The sequence below is a fragment of the Schistosoma haematobium genome, chromosome 6 (genome assembly GCF_000699445.3).
Source record: "Schistosoma haematobium chromosome 6, whole genome shotgun sequence".
NCBI classification, from domain to species: domain Eukaryota; kingdom Metazoa; phylum Platyhelminthes; class Trematoda; order Strigeidida; family Schistosomatidae; genus Schistosoma; species Schistosoma haematobium.
Window position 1 is genome coordinate 13,879,990 of NC_067201.1, and position 20,186 is coordinate 13,900,175.

Consider the following 20,186-nt stretch of genomic DNA (forward strand, 5'->3'; position numbering starts at 1 on the left):
CGTCGTATTTTGAACGTGTCATTTGAATATACCTGAGTCTTGGAGTCGATGTTCACTAAAGGGTGCACAAATTCAGGACCATTTACTTCAAACACTCATCGCGTTTTCAACTGAGTCCATATAACCAACTACTCATATCTATAATAATTTATGTATTTTATTCCCATTTGTAATGGTTTTTAAATTACCTCATTGTTGAATGATCAAAATCTAGTAAAGAAATACCAACGAGATAAGCCAACAACCACTTCACACTGAATGACAGTTGATAGTTCTGTCTTTTATGACTAATTCAAATGAAGTTTAAGAACTGATCCAATGATTAAACATTAAAAACCTAATCATATCATCCATCCTAGTCATTTTATCAATAAACTAGGACATCTTACAAAAAAGAAGGGTAATTATCCTTGTTAAGTCAATTACAAGAAGAACTTATAATCAGTACAATGACAAGTATATTTTCATACACTAATTACGCAATTCGGTACTTCAATTGACTTCATTATTTATTCTTTAAACTAAGCAGCTCAAACAAATGAATTACTGATATCTTTCTTCTTAAAAAAAAAGCACACATTGAATATTTTACTCGGATATTATATTGTTTAATTACATACATAGATTTGCTTCTTTTCCCTACTATTTCTTGTGCACAAAATCGATTTCCTATTCACAATTCATATAAATGCTGTTAATTAATAATAATAATAATAAAAAAGAGAACAACATTAGAATATGGTTCTTTCTACATAATGATCTGTACACATTTCAATCATACAAACATCCTATATATATATATATATATATATATATATATATATATATATATATATATATATATATATATATATGATTTGATTCAACATTGATTAGCAAAAGTAATTCCGAACAATATTTATAAATATGTACACATTTAAATGAGATTTATAACAAATACTATGAAAGCATAACTATCATCTGCATTCGTTTCTATTACTTAAATTATAGAATTATTTTTAATATAATGATGATTTCTTAACCATACATCAAATGCTTCATGACATGCACGTATAAGACATTCAGGTGAACAAAATAATCCATCTAAACGTGGATCATCTAGAACTGCAGGTTTTGTACATGGACAAAATGGTATGAAATTTTTTTCATCATGAATACTATTGTTAGTATTATTATCATTATTATGATAATGATGATTGGTAATAATAGTTGTATTATTGGTCAAAGTATCTGATTTCAAGGGAAGGAATGTAGACAAAGGTAGATCATCATCTTCATCAACTGAAGTTATATTATTGTTTTCCATAATATCTGAATCATCAGATGAAGAGAACGAAGCCTGAAATATGAATAAAATGTAGAATTTGTGAGATACATTAATAGGTAAATTCAAAAAAGACACTGAATGGATAAACGAATATAACAAAAATGAACTATTCGAAATAGTTTGATATTAAACAGGTTCCACATATGCATGCGAGTGTGTTCGATAACCGTCCGGTTACAGACCTTACACTAAATGGTGTATTTCAAACTGGAGTATCCATATATTTACTTGATTAGTGAGATGAAGCGCACAACAAATAATTCAGGTAATTAATTTGTGTACCGCTTTCCACCAATAATGAAAACAAACACCAAAAATATATGTTTTAATTTGGATGGACGAAATCATAATAAATTTAAGACAAATTAAACATTATTTAGGATTGATTCTGATTACAAATGTATTCTAAATAAATCATAATTATATATTTCCTAAAGCTATTTGCAACATTCTTATATTCTTAGTGTTAAATCCTGAACTGGCTTTAGCTAAACCACCAGTAGAAACTTGGAGGCATTAGATGATTGTTTTGTCCCGGTAAGGGACTCCTCAACAACTCATGACTTAAAACTGTGAATGTACTACAATTTTCTCAAGTGATCTTCATATTCATCAAATGTGTTTTACTCAATACTTCTGATCATTTTTTTCAGTTGAGTGCTTAGAATGACAGAGTTATTATCATTAAATATATCATCTTAAGCCGTAATTTTTAGTATGTGAAATTTCCATCCAGTAGATTTGGCTATACTACCACATTGAATGTATCTGTAGAACAGTTCTAGATAACTCCAACCTATTCTAATAGATTTTAGAAAATGTACAAGTCATTATACTTGGAATAGTAAATTAAACTTTCAAATATGATTGTGTGATTATAACCAGATAGTCTGATAATGAAATATATAACAATATATTTTGACTAATCTTTAACAAAATTGGTGATAAGTTGTGTATTAATCATATTGAGTCATGAATGAATCGTGAAAGCAAATTATTGAGTTCTACAGTCATTCAGTCAGTAACAACGTAGAACTTCGTACGTATGTACATCAGTTCGAGTTGCCAAACTACAGTAGAACATAAAGAAATTAATTAACTTAAAGTAATGAAGAAAAAAATTATTCATTGATACAATTCAAATATATCAACTCGGATCGTTAGACAAATACAGTGTTCATTACAAATTAGATATAAGGATATGAGTGAAGTAACTCCGCCTGGAGTCCCTTCGGGGGCTACTGCCGGTCCCAAGCCCGGATAAACGAGGAGGGTTGGGCATGGGGTTAGCGTCCCCATCCCGTAGAAAACTAACTCGCTAAAAAACGCTAACCAGAAAAAATTATTCAAACTTTTAAACTCTGCCCTGGGAGTCAGAAGGTCTTCATTTAGAAGAATTATGACGCCTCATGATGAAAGCCGAATTCCTTCGGAAGTTACGAGGCCGATGCCCCTTCTGACAACCAGAGCGACCATTTATTTAGGTACATGGAATGTTCGTACAATGTGGGACACCGGGAGAGCCTTCCAAATTGCTGCAGAAATGAGAAGATACAACCTAGAGGTACTTGGGATCAGTGAAACACATTGGACACAAGTTGAACAACAACGACAAACTACAGGAGAGCTCCTGTTATACTCCGGCCATGGAGAAGAAAATGCTCCACATACACAAGGAGTTGCATTGATGCTGTCCAAACAAGCGCAAAATGCACTTATAGGATGGGAATCTCATGGACCAAGGATCATCAACGCCTCGTTCAAAACAAAGAAAGAGGGGATTTCAATGAACATCATCCAATGATATGCGCCTACCAACGACTACAATGAAGACGCTAAAGATCAATTCTACAATAGACTGCAGTCAATCGTCGAAAAGTGCCCAACAAAGGACCTGACTATTCTAATGGGAGATTTCAATGCCAAGGTTGGAACGGACAACACTGGATATGAAGACATCATGGGACGACACGGACTGGGAGAAAGAAACGAAAATGGTGAGAGATTTGCAAATCTATGTGCCTTCAATAAGCTGGTCATAGGCGGCACCATATTCCCACATAAACGCATACACAAAACCACATGGACTTCACCGGATCACTCTACACAAAACCAAATCGACCATATTTGCATCAACAAAACGTTCAGGAGGACTATAGAGGACGTGAGAACCAAGAGAGGAGCTGATATAGCATCAGATCATCACTTGCTGGTCGCCAAGATGAAATTGAAACTCAAGAAACACTGCACAACGGGGTGGACAATATCACAAAAGTTCAATACGGCCTTTCTTCAGGATACTAACAAACTCAACAAATCCAAGATAGTCCTCAGCAACAAGTTCCAGGCCTTTCATGATCTACTCAATGGAGAAGGAACTACTATGGAGAGCAACTGAAAGGGGATCAAAGAGACAATCACTTCAACATGTCATGAGGTCCTGGGTCACAAGAAGCACCATCACAAGGAATGGATCACTGTTGATACACTGGATAAGATTCAAGAAAGAAGGAACAAGAAGGCAGCAATCAATACCAGTCGAACAAGAGCAGAAAAAGCCAAGGCACAAGCTGAATACACAGAAGTTAACAAACAAGTGAAGAGGAACATCAGAACCGACAAACGTAAATATGTGGAAGATTTAGCAACGGCGGCGGAAAAGGCTGCAAGAGAAGGAAACATGAGACAACTGTATGACACGACAAAGAAACTCTCTGGAAATCGCCGCAAACCAGAACCACCAATGAAAAGCAAAGAAGGCAAGGTAACCACCAACATTGAAGGGCAACAAAACAGGTGGGTGGAACACTTCGAATAACTCTTGAATCGACCAGCCCGACTGAACCCATCCAACATCGAAGCAGCACCCACGGACCTCCCAATCGATGTTGGCCCACCAACAATTGAAGAGATAAGCATAGCCATCAGACAAATCAAGAGGGGCAAAGCAGCAGGACCGGACAATATCCCAGCAGAGGCACTAAAAGCAGATGTAGCGGCAACTGCAAGGATACTCCACATTCTCTTCAATAAGATTTGGGATGAGGAACAAGTGCCAAAAGACTGGAAAGAAGGACTTCTGGTCAAAATACCGAAGAAAGGCGATCTCAACAAGTGTGATAACTACAGGGGCATCACTCTTCTCTCAATACCGGGAAAAGTCTTCAACAGGGTATTGTTAAACAGGATGAAGGACTGCGTAGACGCCCAACTTCGTGACCAACAGGCAGGATTCCGTAAGGATAGATCGTGTGCAGACCAAATCGCAACTCTACGGATCATTGTGGAACAATCAATTGAATGGAATTCATCACTCTACATCAACTTCATTGACTACGAAAAGGCATTTGATAGCGTGGACAGAACAAAACTATGGAAACTTCTTCGATACTACGGCGTGCCTCAGAAGATAGTCAATATCATACAGAACTCATATGATGGATTACACTGCAAAATTGTGCATGGAGGACAGTTGACAAAGTCATTCGAAGCGAAGACCGGTGTTAGGCAAGGTTGCTTACTCTCACCTTTTCTCTTTCTCCTGGTGTTCGACTAGATCATGAAGACGTCAACGTCTGAAGGGAAGTGCGGGACACAATGGACATCTAAGATGCAGTTGGATGATCTAGACTTCGCAGACGATCTGGCCCTTCTATCCCAAACGCAACAACAGATGCAGGAGAAGACGAACAGTGTGGCAGCAGCCTCAGCAGCAATAGGTCTCAATATACACAAAGGGAAAAGTAGGATTCTCCGATACAACACAGAATGCACCAATCCAATCACAATTGACGGAGAAGATTTGGAAGATGTAAAAACCTTTACATATTTGGGCAGCATCATTGATGAACAGGGTGGATCTGATGCAGATGTGAAGGCGCGGATCGGCAAAGCAAGAGCAGCATATTTACAACTGAAGAACATCTGGAACTCAAAGCAACTGTCAACCAACACAAAGGTCAGGATTTTCAATACAAATGTCAAGACAGTTCTACTGTATGGGGCAGAAACCTGGAGAACTACGAAAGCCATCATCCAGAAAATACAGGTGTTTATTAACAATTGTCTACGCAAAATACTTCAGATCCATTGGCCGGACACTATTAGCAACAACGTACTGTGGGAGAGAACAAACCAGATCACAGCGGAGGAAGAAATCAGGAAGCGCTGGAAGTGGATAGGACACACATTGAGGAAAGCACCCAACTGCGTCACAAGACAAGCCCTCACATGGAATCCTCAAGGCCAAAGGAAAAGAGGAAGACCAAAGAACACATTACACCGGGAAATGGAGATAGATATGAGAAAAATGAACAAGAATTGGATGGAACTAGAAAAGATGGCCCAGGACAGAGTGGGTTGGAGAATGCTGGTCAGCGGCCTATGCTCCATTGGGAGTAACAGGCGTAAGTAAGTAAGTAAGTAATATGAGTGAAGTTGTACACACGAATAGTTGGATTCCGAAATAAAAATCTATGGCGCTTACAGGAAGACCTGGAAGTTTGTTCATTGTATTTTCTAAGTGAAATGAATCAAGTGAGTGCAGTTTTGATTATTAAACTCGAAAACATCATCAACACTCAAATTACGTTGACAGAGTTAAAAATGAATCAATCTATAGTCATTGACATTTATTGCTAAATTAATCTTATAAAAATCACTTTTTATCAAGTATTCAGACTGACTGGGTTGGAATCGTAATTGTTTTATTATTGTGAACTGTCTGAACTTCGAAATGTGAACTAGTGTGGAGATCTCGACTCAGAAGTCTGTAAGTATGTTGATTTTTGTAACAACACTTTTTTGAGTAAAAGTTTGATCCCTGAAGACAATGTGACTTTTCATAATTTTATTTGAAAATCAAATACAGTAATAAACAACAGTTAATATGACGTGTGTAAAATAGTATCATTCAACGTGTGCTAACTTGAATCGATACATAGATGTACTATGTTCTATGTTTCATAAGACTGACCAATATATAAATACCACCATTAGTGTAATTGTGAGCTGAAATTTTAGAAGTATGGGTTTAAAATTCATATCAAGAAATGAACTATCATACACCTTTTCCTTTAGATTATTACTGAAATGATGATTACTATAAATAAAATAACCCTTTATTTTTAAAGGAGAGAAAATAACACTAGACAATGTATGTTGACTGTAAAACTGGACTTTAATAAGCAAAAAAAATAGTTTCGCTAATTAACACACAATAAACACGTGAAAGAAATAGGGACTAAGTCTGAGTAATGACAGTTACATTATGTTGATCAGATTTTAACCCTACGAACTAATAAATAAATTGGAAACCTTAGTTGTTAAATTCTATTATTTACAAACGGATAACTTTAGACATGTACACACACAAAAGCGAATATAAGTAATAAGTAAATCACACTTGAAACTTGTACCCTATCCAGTTAAGTGTGGAATGAGGGATAAAATCTGTTACTTATCTATAATCGACACTGATCATAAAGAAATGGTAAGAAATAGACTTTTCAGTTATGTAAATGACTCAGCCTCTTGAAAGTTAAGTTCAAAGGGATATTCCGGATACTATTAATGAAGTTAATTATGATAACGATTAGTAATTTTTCGCTTCACCATGAAGAAAAATTCACTGGGAAGATATAAAATTCATGTACGATAATTAAGTTGTATAATTATATTCGAAGAATACTACTTAAATACTGAATATAAGTCAGTTTATTTAACACATAAACATTGAAACAAGGAAGCACCAAACAGATATACGTCACATAAATCATTCGATTTATGTGAGGGCTGGGGTACTAACCGGGTGCCCAAACTGAAGCAGGTGCTTTTCTTAGGGAGCCACACACAGAGCCTTTGACCTAAAGGTCTGATCCACAAGACAGTGGAGCAACGTTAGGAGATGCAGTCCAATGGTAGCCGGTGAAAAACAATTGGTCCATACGCCATTAGTTCCTTTAGAATCCTGGAGCTCATGTGCACCATTCGTTTGGGATCAGGGTTTTTCAACTCCCCTAGGTGGATCCTCCGTATCCGCTAACACGGTTAGAGCGCCGGATATTCACTTTGTAAACCACACCCCGCCACGAGAAGGCAGTGAGTAAGACTTCTCTGGCAGGGTGGTATGCACATAGCCACTTGAGAGCATTTTGAGAGGGAGAGCTGACTCTCCCCACTCTCGTTCTTACCAGGGCAAATATAGATTTGAACACAAGTTTTTCATGTAGGCTTATTACATCAGGACCAAAGACACTATTCGACTAGATAATGAAGATGAAATACATTTAGAAGTTGTGACTCAAAACACACATACAACAGTTCAACATATTGTGTTAATTGTAGGTAGTTGAGAGGAATCGCTTGAACTGATTTTTTATCAGTAATGAAAACGTAACTGCAACCTTGAGGTAACTGATGCCCTCTGTCAGAGTCTAGCACACACCATCCAGCTTACAATCTGAGACTTTACCACTAGGATATTTGGGTCGAGACTAACCTACTGTACCACTGGTATTTGCAATTGATTGGTCACTAATCAGTGAACAATCAATCTCATAAAGCTGTATTTTGAGATGGAATTCGATTATTAGAACACAGGAATATTTCTTGCAAGATATAGGATACATCTTCCTGATAAGCGTCATTGAGTACAAATAATAATTTGTTTCTTGTACACTATACCGATTTAATCAACGCACATCAAATAATACAGGATCAAGCTGATATGCTGTTTAGCTTAATGACCATACAATATATTCCTTAGTGTAAAAAGGTATATCGTAACAAAGGATGATAGCATTATGTTAATAACTATATTGTGACTAGTGACTGCTAACTTTAGAATGTTCGATACAAGTCATACCATACTTTGTAGTTACATCACTTGATGATAATACGACTTCCTAACTATTTTTACAAATCTCACTAGGAATTTCACAAGAAGTTATTCATATTACAGCTGAACTACTGCATTGGACTGATGTAGTATGTCTTGTGGTAAATAATTTTAATAAGTATATTGATAAAAAGTTTGGTTCACTAACTTAGATGGACCTTATAAAACCAGACAAGATTATGTTGTTGATAAAATTAAGTTAACTAACCTATATATTCTGATATTACTCATGATATATCAAACAAATGTTTTTTAATAACTGATATGAAGTGCGAGTTTATGTACTTTCAGTCATACTGCTTATGTGTGGTCTAGTAGTGATAGTCTTCATATACTCAAACCGAATTAGGTAGAACGGTGTTTGAAACTAAGATTTGTTAGTCGATAATAGTGTTTTTTCTACTATATACGTGATAGTAACTATGAGATCCGAATATTTAACGCACAAGTAACAGAACTAATTTAGCACATTCTCTCAATATACAAAATATTCTAAACAACAATAGAATTATACGCCTGAAACCTGTGATAACCTTGATATAATCACACTTAACGAATTGTATTTGAATAGTTATTAAGTGCATAACAGAGCGTGATATTTATCTGATTGTTTGTTCAGTCAAAAATGAACACGCTGAAATTTGGAAAAATAGGACACATAAATACGACGTACATGTTCTACTACTAATTATGTATTTTTTACACGTTTTTCAGAAATCCTCTCTAAGTTATGGATTGAGCTTTGAAATTTGTTTTCATAAATATTGCGGCTAGACGATATTTTGGACGTGATTCAGTTTAGTTTTAACTTTTATTATTATACAGACACTAATCAGAAGTATTGGTAAGTAAGGAATATTGGACAGGCCTTTAACGTCCTAGTTTGAAACCGTTCGTCAATACACGCTAAGTGGACGTGCACGGGGATCAAACGCAAGAGCTTTAAGTCTCGTGGTGAGCAGGATATATATAGACAGAATTTAATAACACTATAAAATTCATTGAGTCAGTGTTTACGCGCAGATAATGATAATCCAACTCAACAAGTAAAAACTAGACTTTGAGAGGCCTAGTGCTACTACCTATCTGCCTAAACCGAAATAGGTGGAGGTTAATTGCGAACTGAAACGTAAAGATTGAAAACTGAACGTCTTAACCACTTATCCACTGCTTGTTGGACAAGGCGTACGACATGCAGCCACTATATTCTAGGTTTGAATCCCGCTCCACCTACTTCGGTTTGGGTAACCAGATTGTACCGTCAGCCTTATATTTAAAACGTGACTCATACTCAAGTATGTGATGAGTTAATTATTACCATTATTAACCTACTGCTCCACTCGTGCAAACATCATTCAATCCTAGACAATATTAGATACTTAAACGACGAGCCATTTGTGTAAGACTAATTCAACGAGAAACCTGAAAATAAATGATTGTAGATTGGTTTATATTAATGAAGTCTTGACGCATATTATTATTATTATTATTATTATTATTATTATTATTATTATTGTTATTATTATTATCATGATTTTGATTGGTCCAGAACAGTATTCTGTCCATCTAATTTAAAATAAAAGAGAACTCACCGCAATATTTTATTGCTCATATTTTTTTGTGGAATTACTTTTGATAATGCGCTACTTAACAATAGAATAGATAGGTTGACAAACACACAAAACATTGCAGATTGTCAGAGGAAATTAGGCGCAAAACTAAAACAACAGTCACATTAAGGGATTATCAAGATTTCCATAAAACTGTGTAATAAATGTAAACAATGAAAATGTGTGACGATAATGTAAAAAAATCTTTTACAAATTCGACGATTATCATAACCGAAAGGAATGAGTCAGTAAGCAATAACTAGATATTATATAGACAGACGGAAATAGAGCAATTTATAGTTATGATACAGAAATGAGTTCGCATGTCCCTTTAAAAAGTAGGTAAATTAATGAAACGGACTGAATGTCCAACTTATGAAAATAACTAGACAGATTAATAACTTATAGGAATTGTGGCTGGTAGTGAAATTTAGAACGTATGTTTCGTCCTATTTAAAACTCATCAGTTAGGTTTGTCTGCCACACTCAGTGTTTAAGCCTACGTTTAGACTCACACCACGTATCTTTCGCGTCAAATGCCGATGTTACTTACTGAACTACTAACTTCTCCAAAGAATATGATTTTGACGTCAATATTAGTAAGCATTTGAGTTATCTTGTTGATAGTCAAGACCGAAATTTGATTATTCTCTGCTAGTATATGTGAATCCCATGAGGATTACCTTGATAAAGATATTTTTCAGGAGTACATCAAAGCACATGAATTGTGGCTAATAGTAGGATAACGTATAAGATAATTATGAACTCAATATTCGGGACAAAGATAATCAATTTGCAACGATGTGGTTGATTTTGAGGTTAGATTAAAAGGAATTTTCAATCAGTAATTACGGGAATCCTACTGACCTAACTTATTAAATTTAAACTTTTCCTAGCTGACCAAATCAATAATCAGATACCTCGAGACCGATTTCACCACTAAGACACAATTTCCTGTCCCACTTTTATACTCAAACCATTTTCATTTGATTCTCTTAGCGATGCTACCTAAGTCACGGTTTAAGTAAAAGGAATAAATCAAAACTAGCAATATTCAGGCACCAAAAAATCTTATTTCACTAACATACATATCTTAAAGCTGTATTACAAAAAAGAACGTACTGCTAGGTTGTATACTCGGTACCAAATAGACATTAGAATATCTCCCCAGTACATATTACAAGACTGTTTTTGTATTCAGGTTTTATCTAGTAGCGGCGTAAAACTTTCGACACAACTCCATAATTAAGAATATTCACTCTTTACTGTAAACGAGGACTTTCATGTAGGTCAGACATGAAGAATCATTATATTAGTCAGTTAGCCATAATCGGCATAGAACCTGGGGTAAATGAGCGTTTGCCAAGTTGTCACACTGCATTAGCTCAACGGGATGAAATTAGTAAGACGAATAACATTGGATGTAAATTGGTGTGCTATCACTCAAAACTAGGAACTAAATATTGAGAATATGAATTGAGGGGAGAAAGTGTAAAGATGTGAGAAAATACCGGCATTGGTTATCGATAGAAAGGTAGAGTTAATGCGTCAGTGTCATTAAGAGAAACTTTGAACAGCGTTACCCAGTTTCTAACTAATGGTCGTGATTATCTGGCGTACCCAACGTTGGTCAGAACAACGGTCAATGATTTCAAAGGCTCTCATATCTTTTTTGGCCACCTCCAGCTTTTTTCTAACATCGCACGTCGACGTCACTGTTGGGTTCACGTATCATACGTTCCAGACATCTAATTGGCTGACAATTCAGTTTTATCAACCGATGATATCCTAGCCTTAACCTCATGACTTTTTACTTGGTGTTGAGTGATACCCCAGCTTCCAAGATATCTATGATCAAAAACCTGCAATCCACACATGTCTTCTACTTGGATAGACTATGCTTTTATCATTGAGATTCATGAAATATTTATCGACGAAAGATCGTTCGTACATGTTCATATCTTAATTTAAGCTTTTAATAAAAGGTGAAATTGGGAAAGTGTAGATTGTGGTCCTGATTCTTATCAGTTCACAAAATATTATCCATAAAAGCTAATATAAGTATGGAGAAAGGAACAAACGAAATGAACTGCCTACTCAATATTATTGTGAGCAGAAAAATGAAGATCAGAAGTCTTAATTGTCTTAAATACAAGTTTTATATTGACTGGTGTGAAGTCTGTACATCTGAACTTGTTTCAGAATCAGATCAACTGTGAATAGAAAAATTCTAAGCCAGATATGAGAATAGAAACTCTCCCCCTGGTTTTCTGTCGATACAACTCAGCTACAGATGGGACTTATGAAATATTCTATCTTTTCAGATGCAGTGTTTATCAGGCTTATTTTTATGACTACCAAAAAGAGAGATTTCATTTACTTTTTTAAAAAAAGAATTAAACCAGTTAACAAAATTAACCCTCACAATTTATAATCAGACTAATATCAACTTCCCGATTAATTAAGGATCATCATTCCGAAAGCTACATAGAACTGTCTAAAGCACCAATTATCTACTAACACTACATTTCCCAAACTCATAGGCAATTAATTGGCGGTTAAAACTTTTAGGTCAGTATTCTGACCAAAGAGTCAAAAAATGGAAGCTACCTGAAAGTTTAACCTAAGATTTCTCAAAATCGCTAATCCATTGCTTCCGAAGTTTACTTTCCTCGAACGGGTTACTGAACATCAGAAATCAATGTTAATACTGTAAACTGTCACATTATGAATGAATCTGTTAATTTCAATACTCACATTACAACTTCAATTATTACCGAGGTGTCAAGTCATTTGTGTATTAGCTCCTTATTTTCTAGTGTTCACAAGCAATGAAGAAAAATGCATTATGCACCGATGTTGTTTAACATTTACTAATCTTAAGTAACAGACCACCTCTCAATTTTATTTTAAATTAAGATAAATGTAACGCTTAAACAATGTTGCAATGAATTCACTCGGTACTGTTTGCTTGTATCTTCCGATTGTTGTTTAGGACTGCAATTGATCAGTCTCTTGTTGGCCTATGAGAATCCTGTGCAGACTGCCTCAATATTGCCTTAAGTCACAAGCTTTGTAAGCAAGGATGGATGGTGGCTAGCAGTGGAATCCAAGACGTACGTTGTGTTCTATTTGGGACTCGTCATCTGCATCCCAGAGTTGAAGTTCACTTCGAAACTCGAACCCAGTACCGTTCGCTTGATCTCCTTATCTGAGATGCTACCAACATTTACCTGGATGCACAAAAAGATGGGTGCCTGAACTAAATCATGATCGTTGTTCGGAGAAACAGTGACCACTTAGAAACCTTATATAAATGTAAATCATAAAGATGCAAGCTACGTAAGATTCTCATCAGTCGCCCTTTTGTGGTAGATAATAAAAAGTACGAAAGGTCAACTGTTACAACAAAACTGTATTACACAATCACTACTTCCAGTGTTTTGAATCAAAATCAAGAAGAATATCTTCCAAAGTATTTTTCTCCTCAAGCATTGAAATCATTGCTTCACAAGACTAATCTTGAGATAAAAAGTTTACAATTCAATATCAAAGCTCAGCTGGAACCAAGGTTGTCAGATTTGTACATGACCACTGTGAATATTGTTCATAGCTTTTAGCAGAACTTATAACCTACATCACTTCAAATTCAATCAGTATGAGTGAGTACAAAGACTGAAAACAAATATCGTCTTTTTAAGTTCACCTTTAAGCAACTTAAAAATCAGTGAAATTTTAAGCCACCTGGTTTAAAACTTATTTTAAACGGTTAAGGTGTACTGATTCTTTTCCGTTTCTATGATATCCCTCTGATATGACTGGTAAGAATTCAGATCGATAGTCAGGTCTTAATTTAATTAGTTGGTGAATGACCTGAAAAATTACTATCCTCCGATAGCAAATATGGAATCATATAATATTCACTTCTTTATATATTTTGTATATAGACATTATATTTTATAAAAGAAACAAATCTATTTTACAGAGCAATTGTACATTGCTTTGATATCAGTTGACTTGAGGCTTATACATAAAACTTGATCTTATAAGTAACTATAAGTCCGCCAAATCGTATGGCTTTTCCTCCTCTGGGAATCAACACTCTACTCACTAATCTTAGCAATCCCAAAGTGTGCTTATAATGTGCCAGTTCTCCTGAATGTTTCCTCCATAACAATGACGAAATTCCATTTTGAAGTGTCGATTGGATTGTTAATGAGTTTGTAAACTACCTTTCGTGAAACACCCTCGCATACTAAAGAACTAGCAGATTTAAGAATAGTGACTGAAGAGAAGAAAGACAGTATTTTTATGATATATCTCCTAGTTTAGTTTGTGGTACAACAACTTTCTTCGTCGTCCAATGATTCATATTATGACCAGGTTAGTTTGAAACTTTCCAAACGAATATGGGCATATGATAGGAGATGAAGGAATAAGTCCTCCTACAAGTTTTACTATAATGGAACAACTTGATAAAAAGAATAATAGTTTAATTGCTATAGCTAGTGGTTCAACGTAAAATATTTAAGATCTAGGTTATTAGATCCTAAATATTCAGAACATTTTATTAGCTGTCACATGTAAAGTAATCATTTATATGTTGGTTTAATTCTTCTAAATATTTTGTTCACGTGGTAACATTTAAAGAGACTTATATGGCGAATCCATATGGACTTTGCCTCATAGTAGTAATTTATATAATGCAGCAATAAAAATACATGGAAACTATACCTGACCATGAATCTTATTCGCTTCCAATTTATTAAATGAGTAAACACATAGGGAGCCACGGTTTACAGTCATATTGTCGCCATCCTTGACGGACTTAACTGAGTGCTAAGGGAAACAATCGACAATATAAATATGCTTAAAAATTGAATATCCATAAATAAAAGGTATCACAAATATGCCACTTATCCTTGAGCTTGACACTACTTAGGTTGGCAAGCCAACTAAACACAGTTAAGAAAGAATATTTGGTAAAAGACAGGGTCTGCTAAAGTTTCTAAACATGCACAGCAAAAGAACATTATGCCGAAAAATGATGGAAAAGGATTCGAATTGAATAGAATTTATAATGAAATCATATGACGAAAACAGACTGAGAGCATGTGAAATAATAAAAGTACAAAGTAAGAAACCGATAGAACATTTATTTGCTGTTTGACCGGTTAGCAGTAACACAACTCCCAAGTTTCACAAGATTAAGTAATGTGCACTATTTAAAGCAGTCACTTCATTAACTGCTTATACCCATTAATTAGGCTGAAGGTAATCTGGTTTTAACATTAATGCTGTCCTAAGAGATTTTTGTTTGGATATACCCGGATCCCCACTATTACAAAATAAACTCACTCGAGAAGTGATATATCACATGTTAACGAAAAGCTTTAGGACGAGACTAATATATATGTAATGTTTAAAAAACCACTATATTTATTATATTTGACTAGGGGTGTTCGAAATATTTCTAAAACAGAACAAAACCACAAAGAAAACGATGCTAATATAAATGGGAAAGTCTCAAACAAAGTAGAAGCTAGTTAATGTTGCATAACTATCAATTCACATGATAAGAACCATGATCTGTTATCTCAAACTTCTGTAGATGCGCTTACCAGAGTACGACGAAGGTAGTAGGAAGCAGAGTTACACGGCTAAGACATACCAACATTTTATTAAGCCAGTGAATGTGGTTAATTCATGTTAAAAGGGAAAGACTTCCTGGTCACAGTAAATGAAAAAAATAGGATCCCAGAATTAATTGAGTACCTATGAATCAGCGGTGTGACCAGACTTCGTTACGCAAGTGATGCATTCAGACGCATATAACCAAGCAAACTAGGCTCATCGCTACACATATTGAAGGGCTATATTAAAAAACTGTTAAACATAACATTTCAGTAGTAAGTTAAACAGCTATCACTTTTACATCAACTAATTTCGGGAAGACGAACCCCCGTACAATTGCTCAAAACTGGGTGACAAAATAGAGTAAGAGTACAAAACAAAACTTGTGTATTTTGAAACTAACAGATGGATGTTTGAGGAAACGTTTTTCAGCAAGGGATGTTGAAGTCATATCAACCCGTTCAATACTACTTGGGTGAGATCCTACATCCTAAAACCAGTATCAAGAACATTATGAAACACTCTTACATGCAAAGAGACAACTGGTACGAGTGATTCTAGCTGGAATAAGGGCTTCCGACTCCAAGGATTTTCGAAAAGCCTCTGCTGGTCTACTAGAGCCGCCATATTAGGTTTCGAACGTCTTGCAGATGGTTTTCTCTGTAAAAAAAAAGAGAATTTGTTACTAATAAATGACTATGCTCCCAACTAGGTTATTGAGTTCTTCAGAAGCCATAACTTTCTGGAATTAGGACTGCCTTTCATGACATTGTAACGCACACAGTATTTAGAGCGCGCTATCTGATGATGTAAATAACAACACATGCCAATTCAGTTCCAGTTTGAAAAGGACAGAAGATCAGGAAGCTTCCGTTAGTCTTGGCAGTAGTGGTCTCTCAGTTGATTCAACTTTCTTTTGAAAGCGTAGACAGATCGAGCTTCAATCACGTGTTGATTTAATGCATACCATTCGTTGATGATTCGATGGGGAAGTCGATAGTCAGCTGACAAGTAATCTGTTCTGGGATTGTGAACGCTTTAGAGTGTCCTCGTAAGTTTTCTGTTCCGAAAGACAGGAAGAGTGAGGGCATATCAGATGCAAATTTACCACTAAGTAATCTAAAATCTGTGGTCGAGTCACCTCTCGTTCTTTTATATGACAATGGAAATAGGTTTAGTCTGGCCAGTCGGGCATCATATAGGAGCTTCACCATCCCGAGAATCAGCTTAGTTGCGGTTCTCCGAACCCTTTCCGACAACTCACTGCCTCATTTTGGCAGGAGCTAGCCACCTGTATGCAATACTCGAGTTTAGGACGAACGAGTACTGTATACGAAATCAAGAGTGTTTTAGCATCGACATGGCTAAAGGCCTTACATATTGATCATAAGGTTCTAAAACTTCTATAGGCTATCTCACAGTAGTTTGCAGTAGTTTTGAAGTCTTAGCTAGGGATGACTCAAAAAAGATCGTACGGATGCCTAGATTAATCATCTAAGCAGAGCCTTACACCTTGCTGACGCTCGACTGAGAGGTCCTGACTGCAGTTAAACTCAACTCGATTTCGTAATTGTAGCAGTCTGCATGGCGACAAATCAGAATGAAGTGGAAATTATTATATCCAACACCTTTGTAAGCATCGGCAGTCAATTTTTTTCGTTCCGTTTTTTCCCACCGTTTTTTCTGTTGCTGCTTCATTTGGTGTTTTGCAGTGCTGAAATATCCGTTGTTAGTGTAATGCTCTAAGTGTTGTCACAAATTTTCTTTGAATCAGCCTAGTTTTCTAGGGTTTTTCTGCTGCTACTAAAGTCAGTCTATTTCTTCAGGCAAGCTCGCTTGTCTTATGTCATAAAATCTTAATCCGTTTTATTATTAGTACTATTTTGTAGATATCGAAAGCCAAAATTAGTTTTTTCAGCTAAACTTAGTGTTGTTGCCGCATGGTACACTCATTGTCTACATGTTCGTTTCTAACTGTCATTTATGATGTTATCGGGAGCAATCAAAGAAAATGATCTCCGGTTTGTTATTTTCTTCAGTATTATGGATAATTCAAACTTAATAACGAGTCAAACTAATGCTGCCTACCCAGTAATTGTGGATGCCAGTGATGTTTTCGAGAGGATTATGAAACCCAGGCACCTCACAAGCCGGAACTAAATCAGAGATGCTATCGATCTGTTGCAGAAAGTTTGTTATTGAAAATACACTACCTAACATTAATAGATGAGTGATGTGCAATAGGCACATATCTTAAGATATGAGATCATATCGGCACAGTGCTGAAATGGTGTAGCAGTAGAACTTTCCCATGGTTTTCTTCAGAATAGAAATCAAAGTCTTTTTAAATGTATTTGTTAAGTTAATATCCATATTCTATGTCTCAGGTAATCAATGAAAATAATTCGCGCCATGTGCATCTGCTGTATATTGCCGTTGTACTCTCATTTTTAAATTCTGTCATTATTAATGGATTTTTCAATATTATATTTTGGTACAACATAGAATTCTCAGCACGAGTTATTTCAACAAATATTACTCCCAATAAATATAAGCTTTATATTTAGTGAATATAGGCTTATTTGCTATGATGGCGATAGGTGGGGGTTATGACATATTTATTAGGACTGTAACGGTATTTTCACCGGAAACCTAAGGGAACGCGTAGACCCCTGTGCAATACTTTACTCGGTATCACCATGTTCTTAGTGCTCCGTAAGTCTAGTAAAGGCACTACTTGCATATCAGGGCATCCCATCAAGCATCTATGGGATTAGATGCGTGTTCATTCACAGACTTCCGTGACAAGTCATGGTGGTTGTACTATGTTATAAGAAGTCCCGGAGTGTAGGTTTTCTAAGAAAACAACGAAGATGTGGGCGAGACTATAATTTATGGACGAAATAATCATGTATAAGATAACAGGTCTCGAATTTTGGCGCGAAATTCGCTCACCCATTTGGATAAATAGATTTTTGCCATTAAAGCTTATGTCAGTTCGTGATGAAAACCCGAAATTTAATTCCTGAGCTTAATCATCAAACAGATTCATAACCGTAATTTGGTTCTGGTTGTTAAGTGCACTTAATGAACGCTACCTTATAATACATAGCAACAACAGCATTCATGCTACTTTTCTTCATATTTGCAAGCAGGTTGATTAGAATCGGTATACTCATTAAAAGCGGGCTGGTATTGGAGTTGCATCAGTCTTAAATGTGATGTATAAATAAGTGTAAACATGATATATCAATATAACGTCCTCGTGACTCCTCCTATTCTGCACAAAGTCTAAGCTCACAACATTATCTTCCTGTAGTTACATACACCGTAATGCATACATAATTTCACACTGGTCGTTTTCTGGTTGTGACGCTTCGGCATGCTAAAGGAAATGGGTGAGTAACTCTACTTACTAAACTGATTGCCTTCATTATTTGCCCCAAACACTATATCGAAGTATAGTATGATTGTATCTAACGAAGTTAGTTACACGATAACCAAGAATACTAAATTAAGCATGTGTCATATTTATTGTCTCATTTGCACATACATGTTACTCAAAGTAGTTAAATGTAGTTAACTAAGCCCACAAACTCAGAACACGAACTATAGGCCAGTACGACTTAACAGAGGACAAAATATACTGTTTTTAAAATGAAGGCAACAGTTTACAGTATTTTACAGCACAATGACTCCTTCTCCAGTAACATTATTCACTGAAGGTCTACTTAAAAACAACGATGTGATTAAACTAATTATAACTTAAAACATTATTCTAGGGTGCAATTTAATGTAGATGACACTTATAGGTAAAGTTTAGTTAGTGAGATAAAAATCACCGGTTCTAAAGTCATGCTGATTTTCAGAAAGAACCCGGTTTTCGTCGAGATACTTAGACAACGCCTCCTGAATAATCTTTGTTAAAATTTTAAAAACTACGCTAGTTAGGTTTACGAGTTTATAGTTCTCGGGTTTATGTCTCGTATATGTTTCAAAGATACGACTTACTATAACACTGTCCTAGTCTCTAGGTAATCGACCCTGGGTTACAGATAGATTAAAATATATACTTAAGGGACTCGCGACACAGTTTGCTAATTCCCGTAGTAATCCATGGATTTGCCTATATCAAGGTCATTTAACAGACAAAAGACAGCGTCCAGTATGTGTGTATGGGAAGAGGCTGAAGAGCAGTGTATCGCCGCGGTATATACATTGCCAAAGTAATTTTAGAATAACCGAGCTTTACTATAATCTTCCTCCACTGATGATGCAGTACTACTGTCTTTCCATGATACTGGAATGTTTCATCTTCCATTGGTCCTGTAGTAGGTCTTTTGATATGTTCTTCTTCGCACAACCTGCTGGATTGGCGGAGGGTCGAGGTAAAAATATTTCGAGCTTCCCAACATTAAAATTTCGTTTTGTCAGTATCCATTAACCTGTCTCTCTCACGTTCTTTGCCTCTTACAGAGAAGGGTGCTAAACTGTCTACTGAACCACGGTGGAGTTTGTCGAACCCCTCGGTGTAGTTCAAGGCATGTATGGTGCAGTGACCTTTACCCATAAATTTCCCACCACATCCCAAATCGTTTCAACGAGGGATTCTGGTTCTATTGACCAATCTACCAAGGAAGCTATATGTATAATATCTTGCATATTTGCTTTCCAGCCGTTTGGTCTTACTTGGGCTGACACATCCTCATTGTCGAAA

At 35.8% G+C, this 20,186-nt stretch overlaps 1 protein-coding gene across 2 annotated transcripts; it reads right to left on the reverse strand.

The window, feature by feature from the left end:
* Positions 1 to 62: 62 nt before the first annotated feature.
* On the reverse strand, positions 63 to 16,696 carry MS3_00008567 (uncharacterized protein). Of its 2 annotated transcripts, none has more exons than XM_051216904.1 (4): positions 16,179 to 16,696; positions 15,998 to 16,129; positions 15,873 to 15,959; positions 63 to 1,339 (listed from the first exon to the last, which is right to left on the reverse strand). In XM_051216904.1, exons 1-4 carry the CDS (start codon positions 16,203 to 16,205, stop codon positions 980 to 982), a joined length of 606 nt encoding a protein of 201 aa, XP_051065534.1. In that variant the 5' UTR covers positions 16,206 to 16,696; the 3' UTR covers positions 63 to 979. The 2 variants fall into 2 exon arrangements, with proteins under 2 accessions (XP_051065534.1, XP_051065533.1); XM_051216903.1 differs by having other exon boundaries at positions 14,570 to 15,959.
* Between the last annotated feature and the right edge of the window lie 3,490 nt (positions 16,697 to 20,186).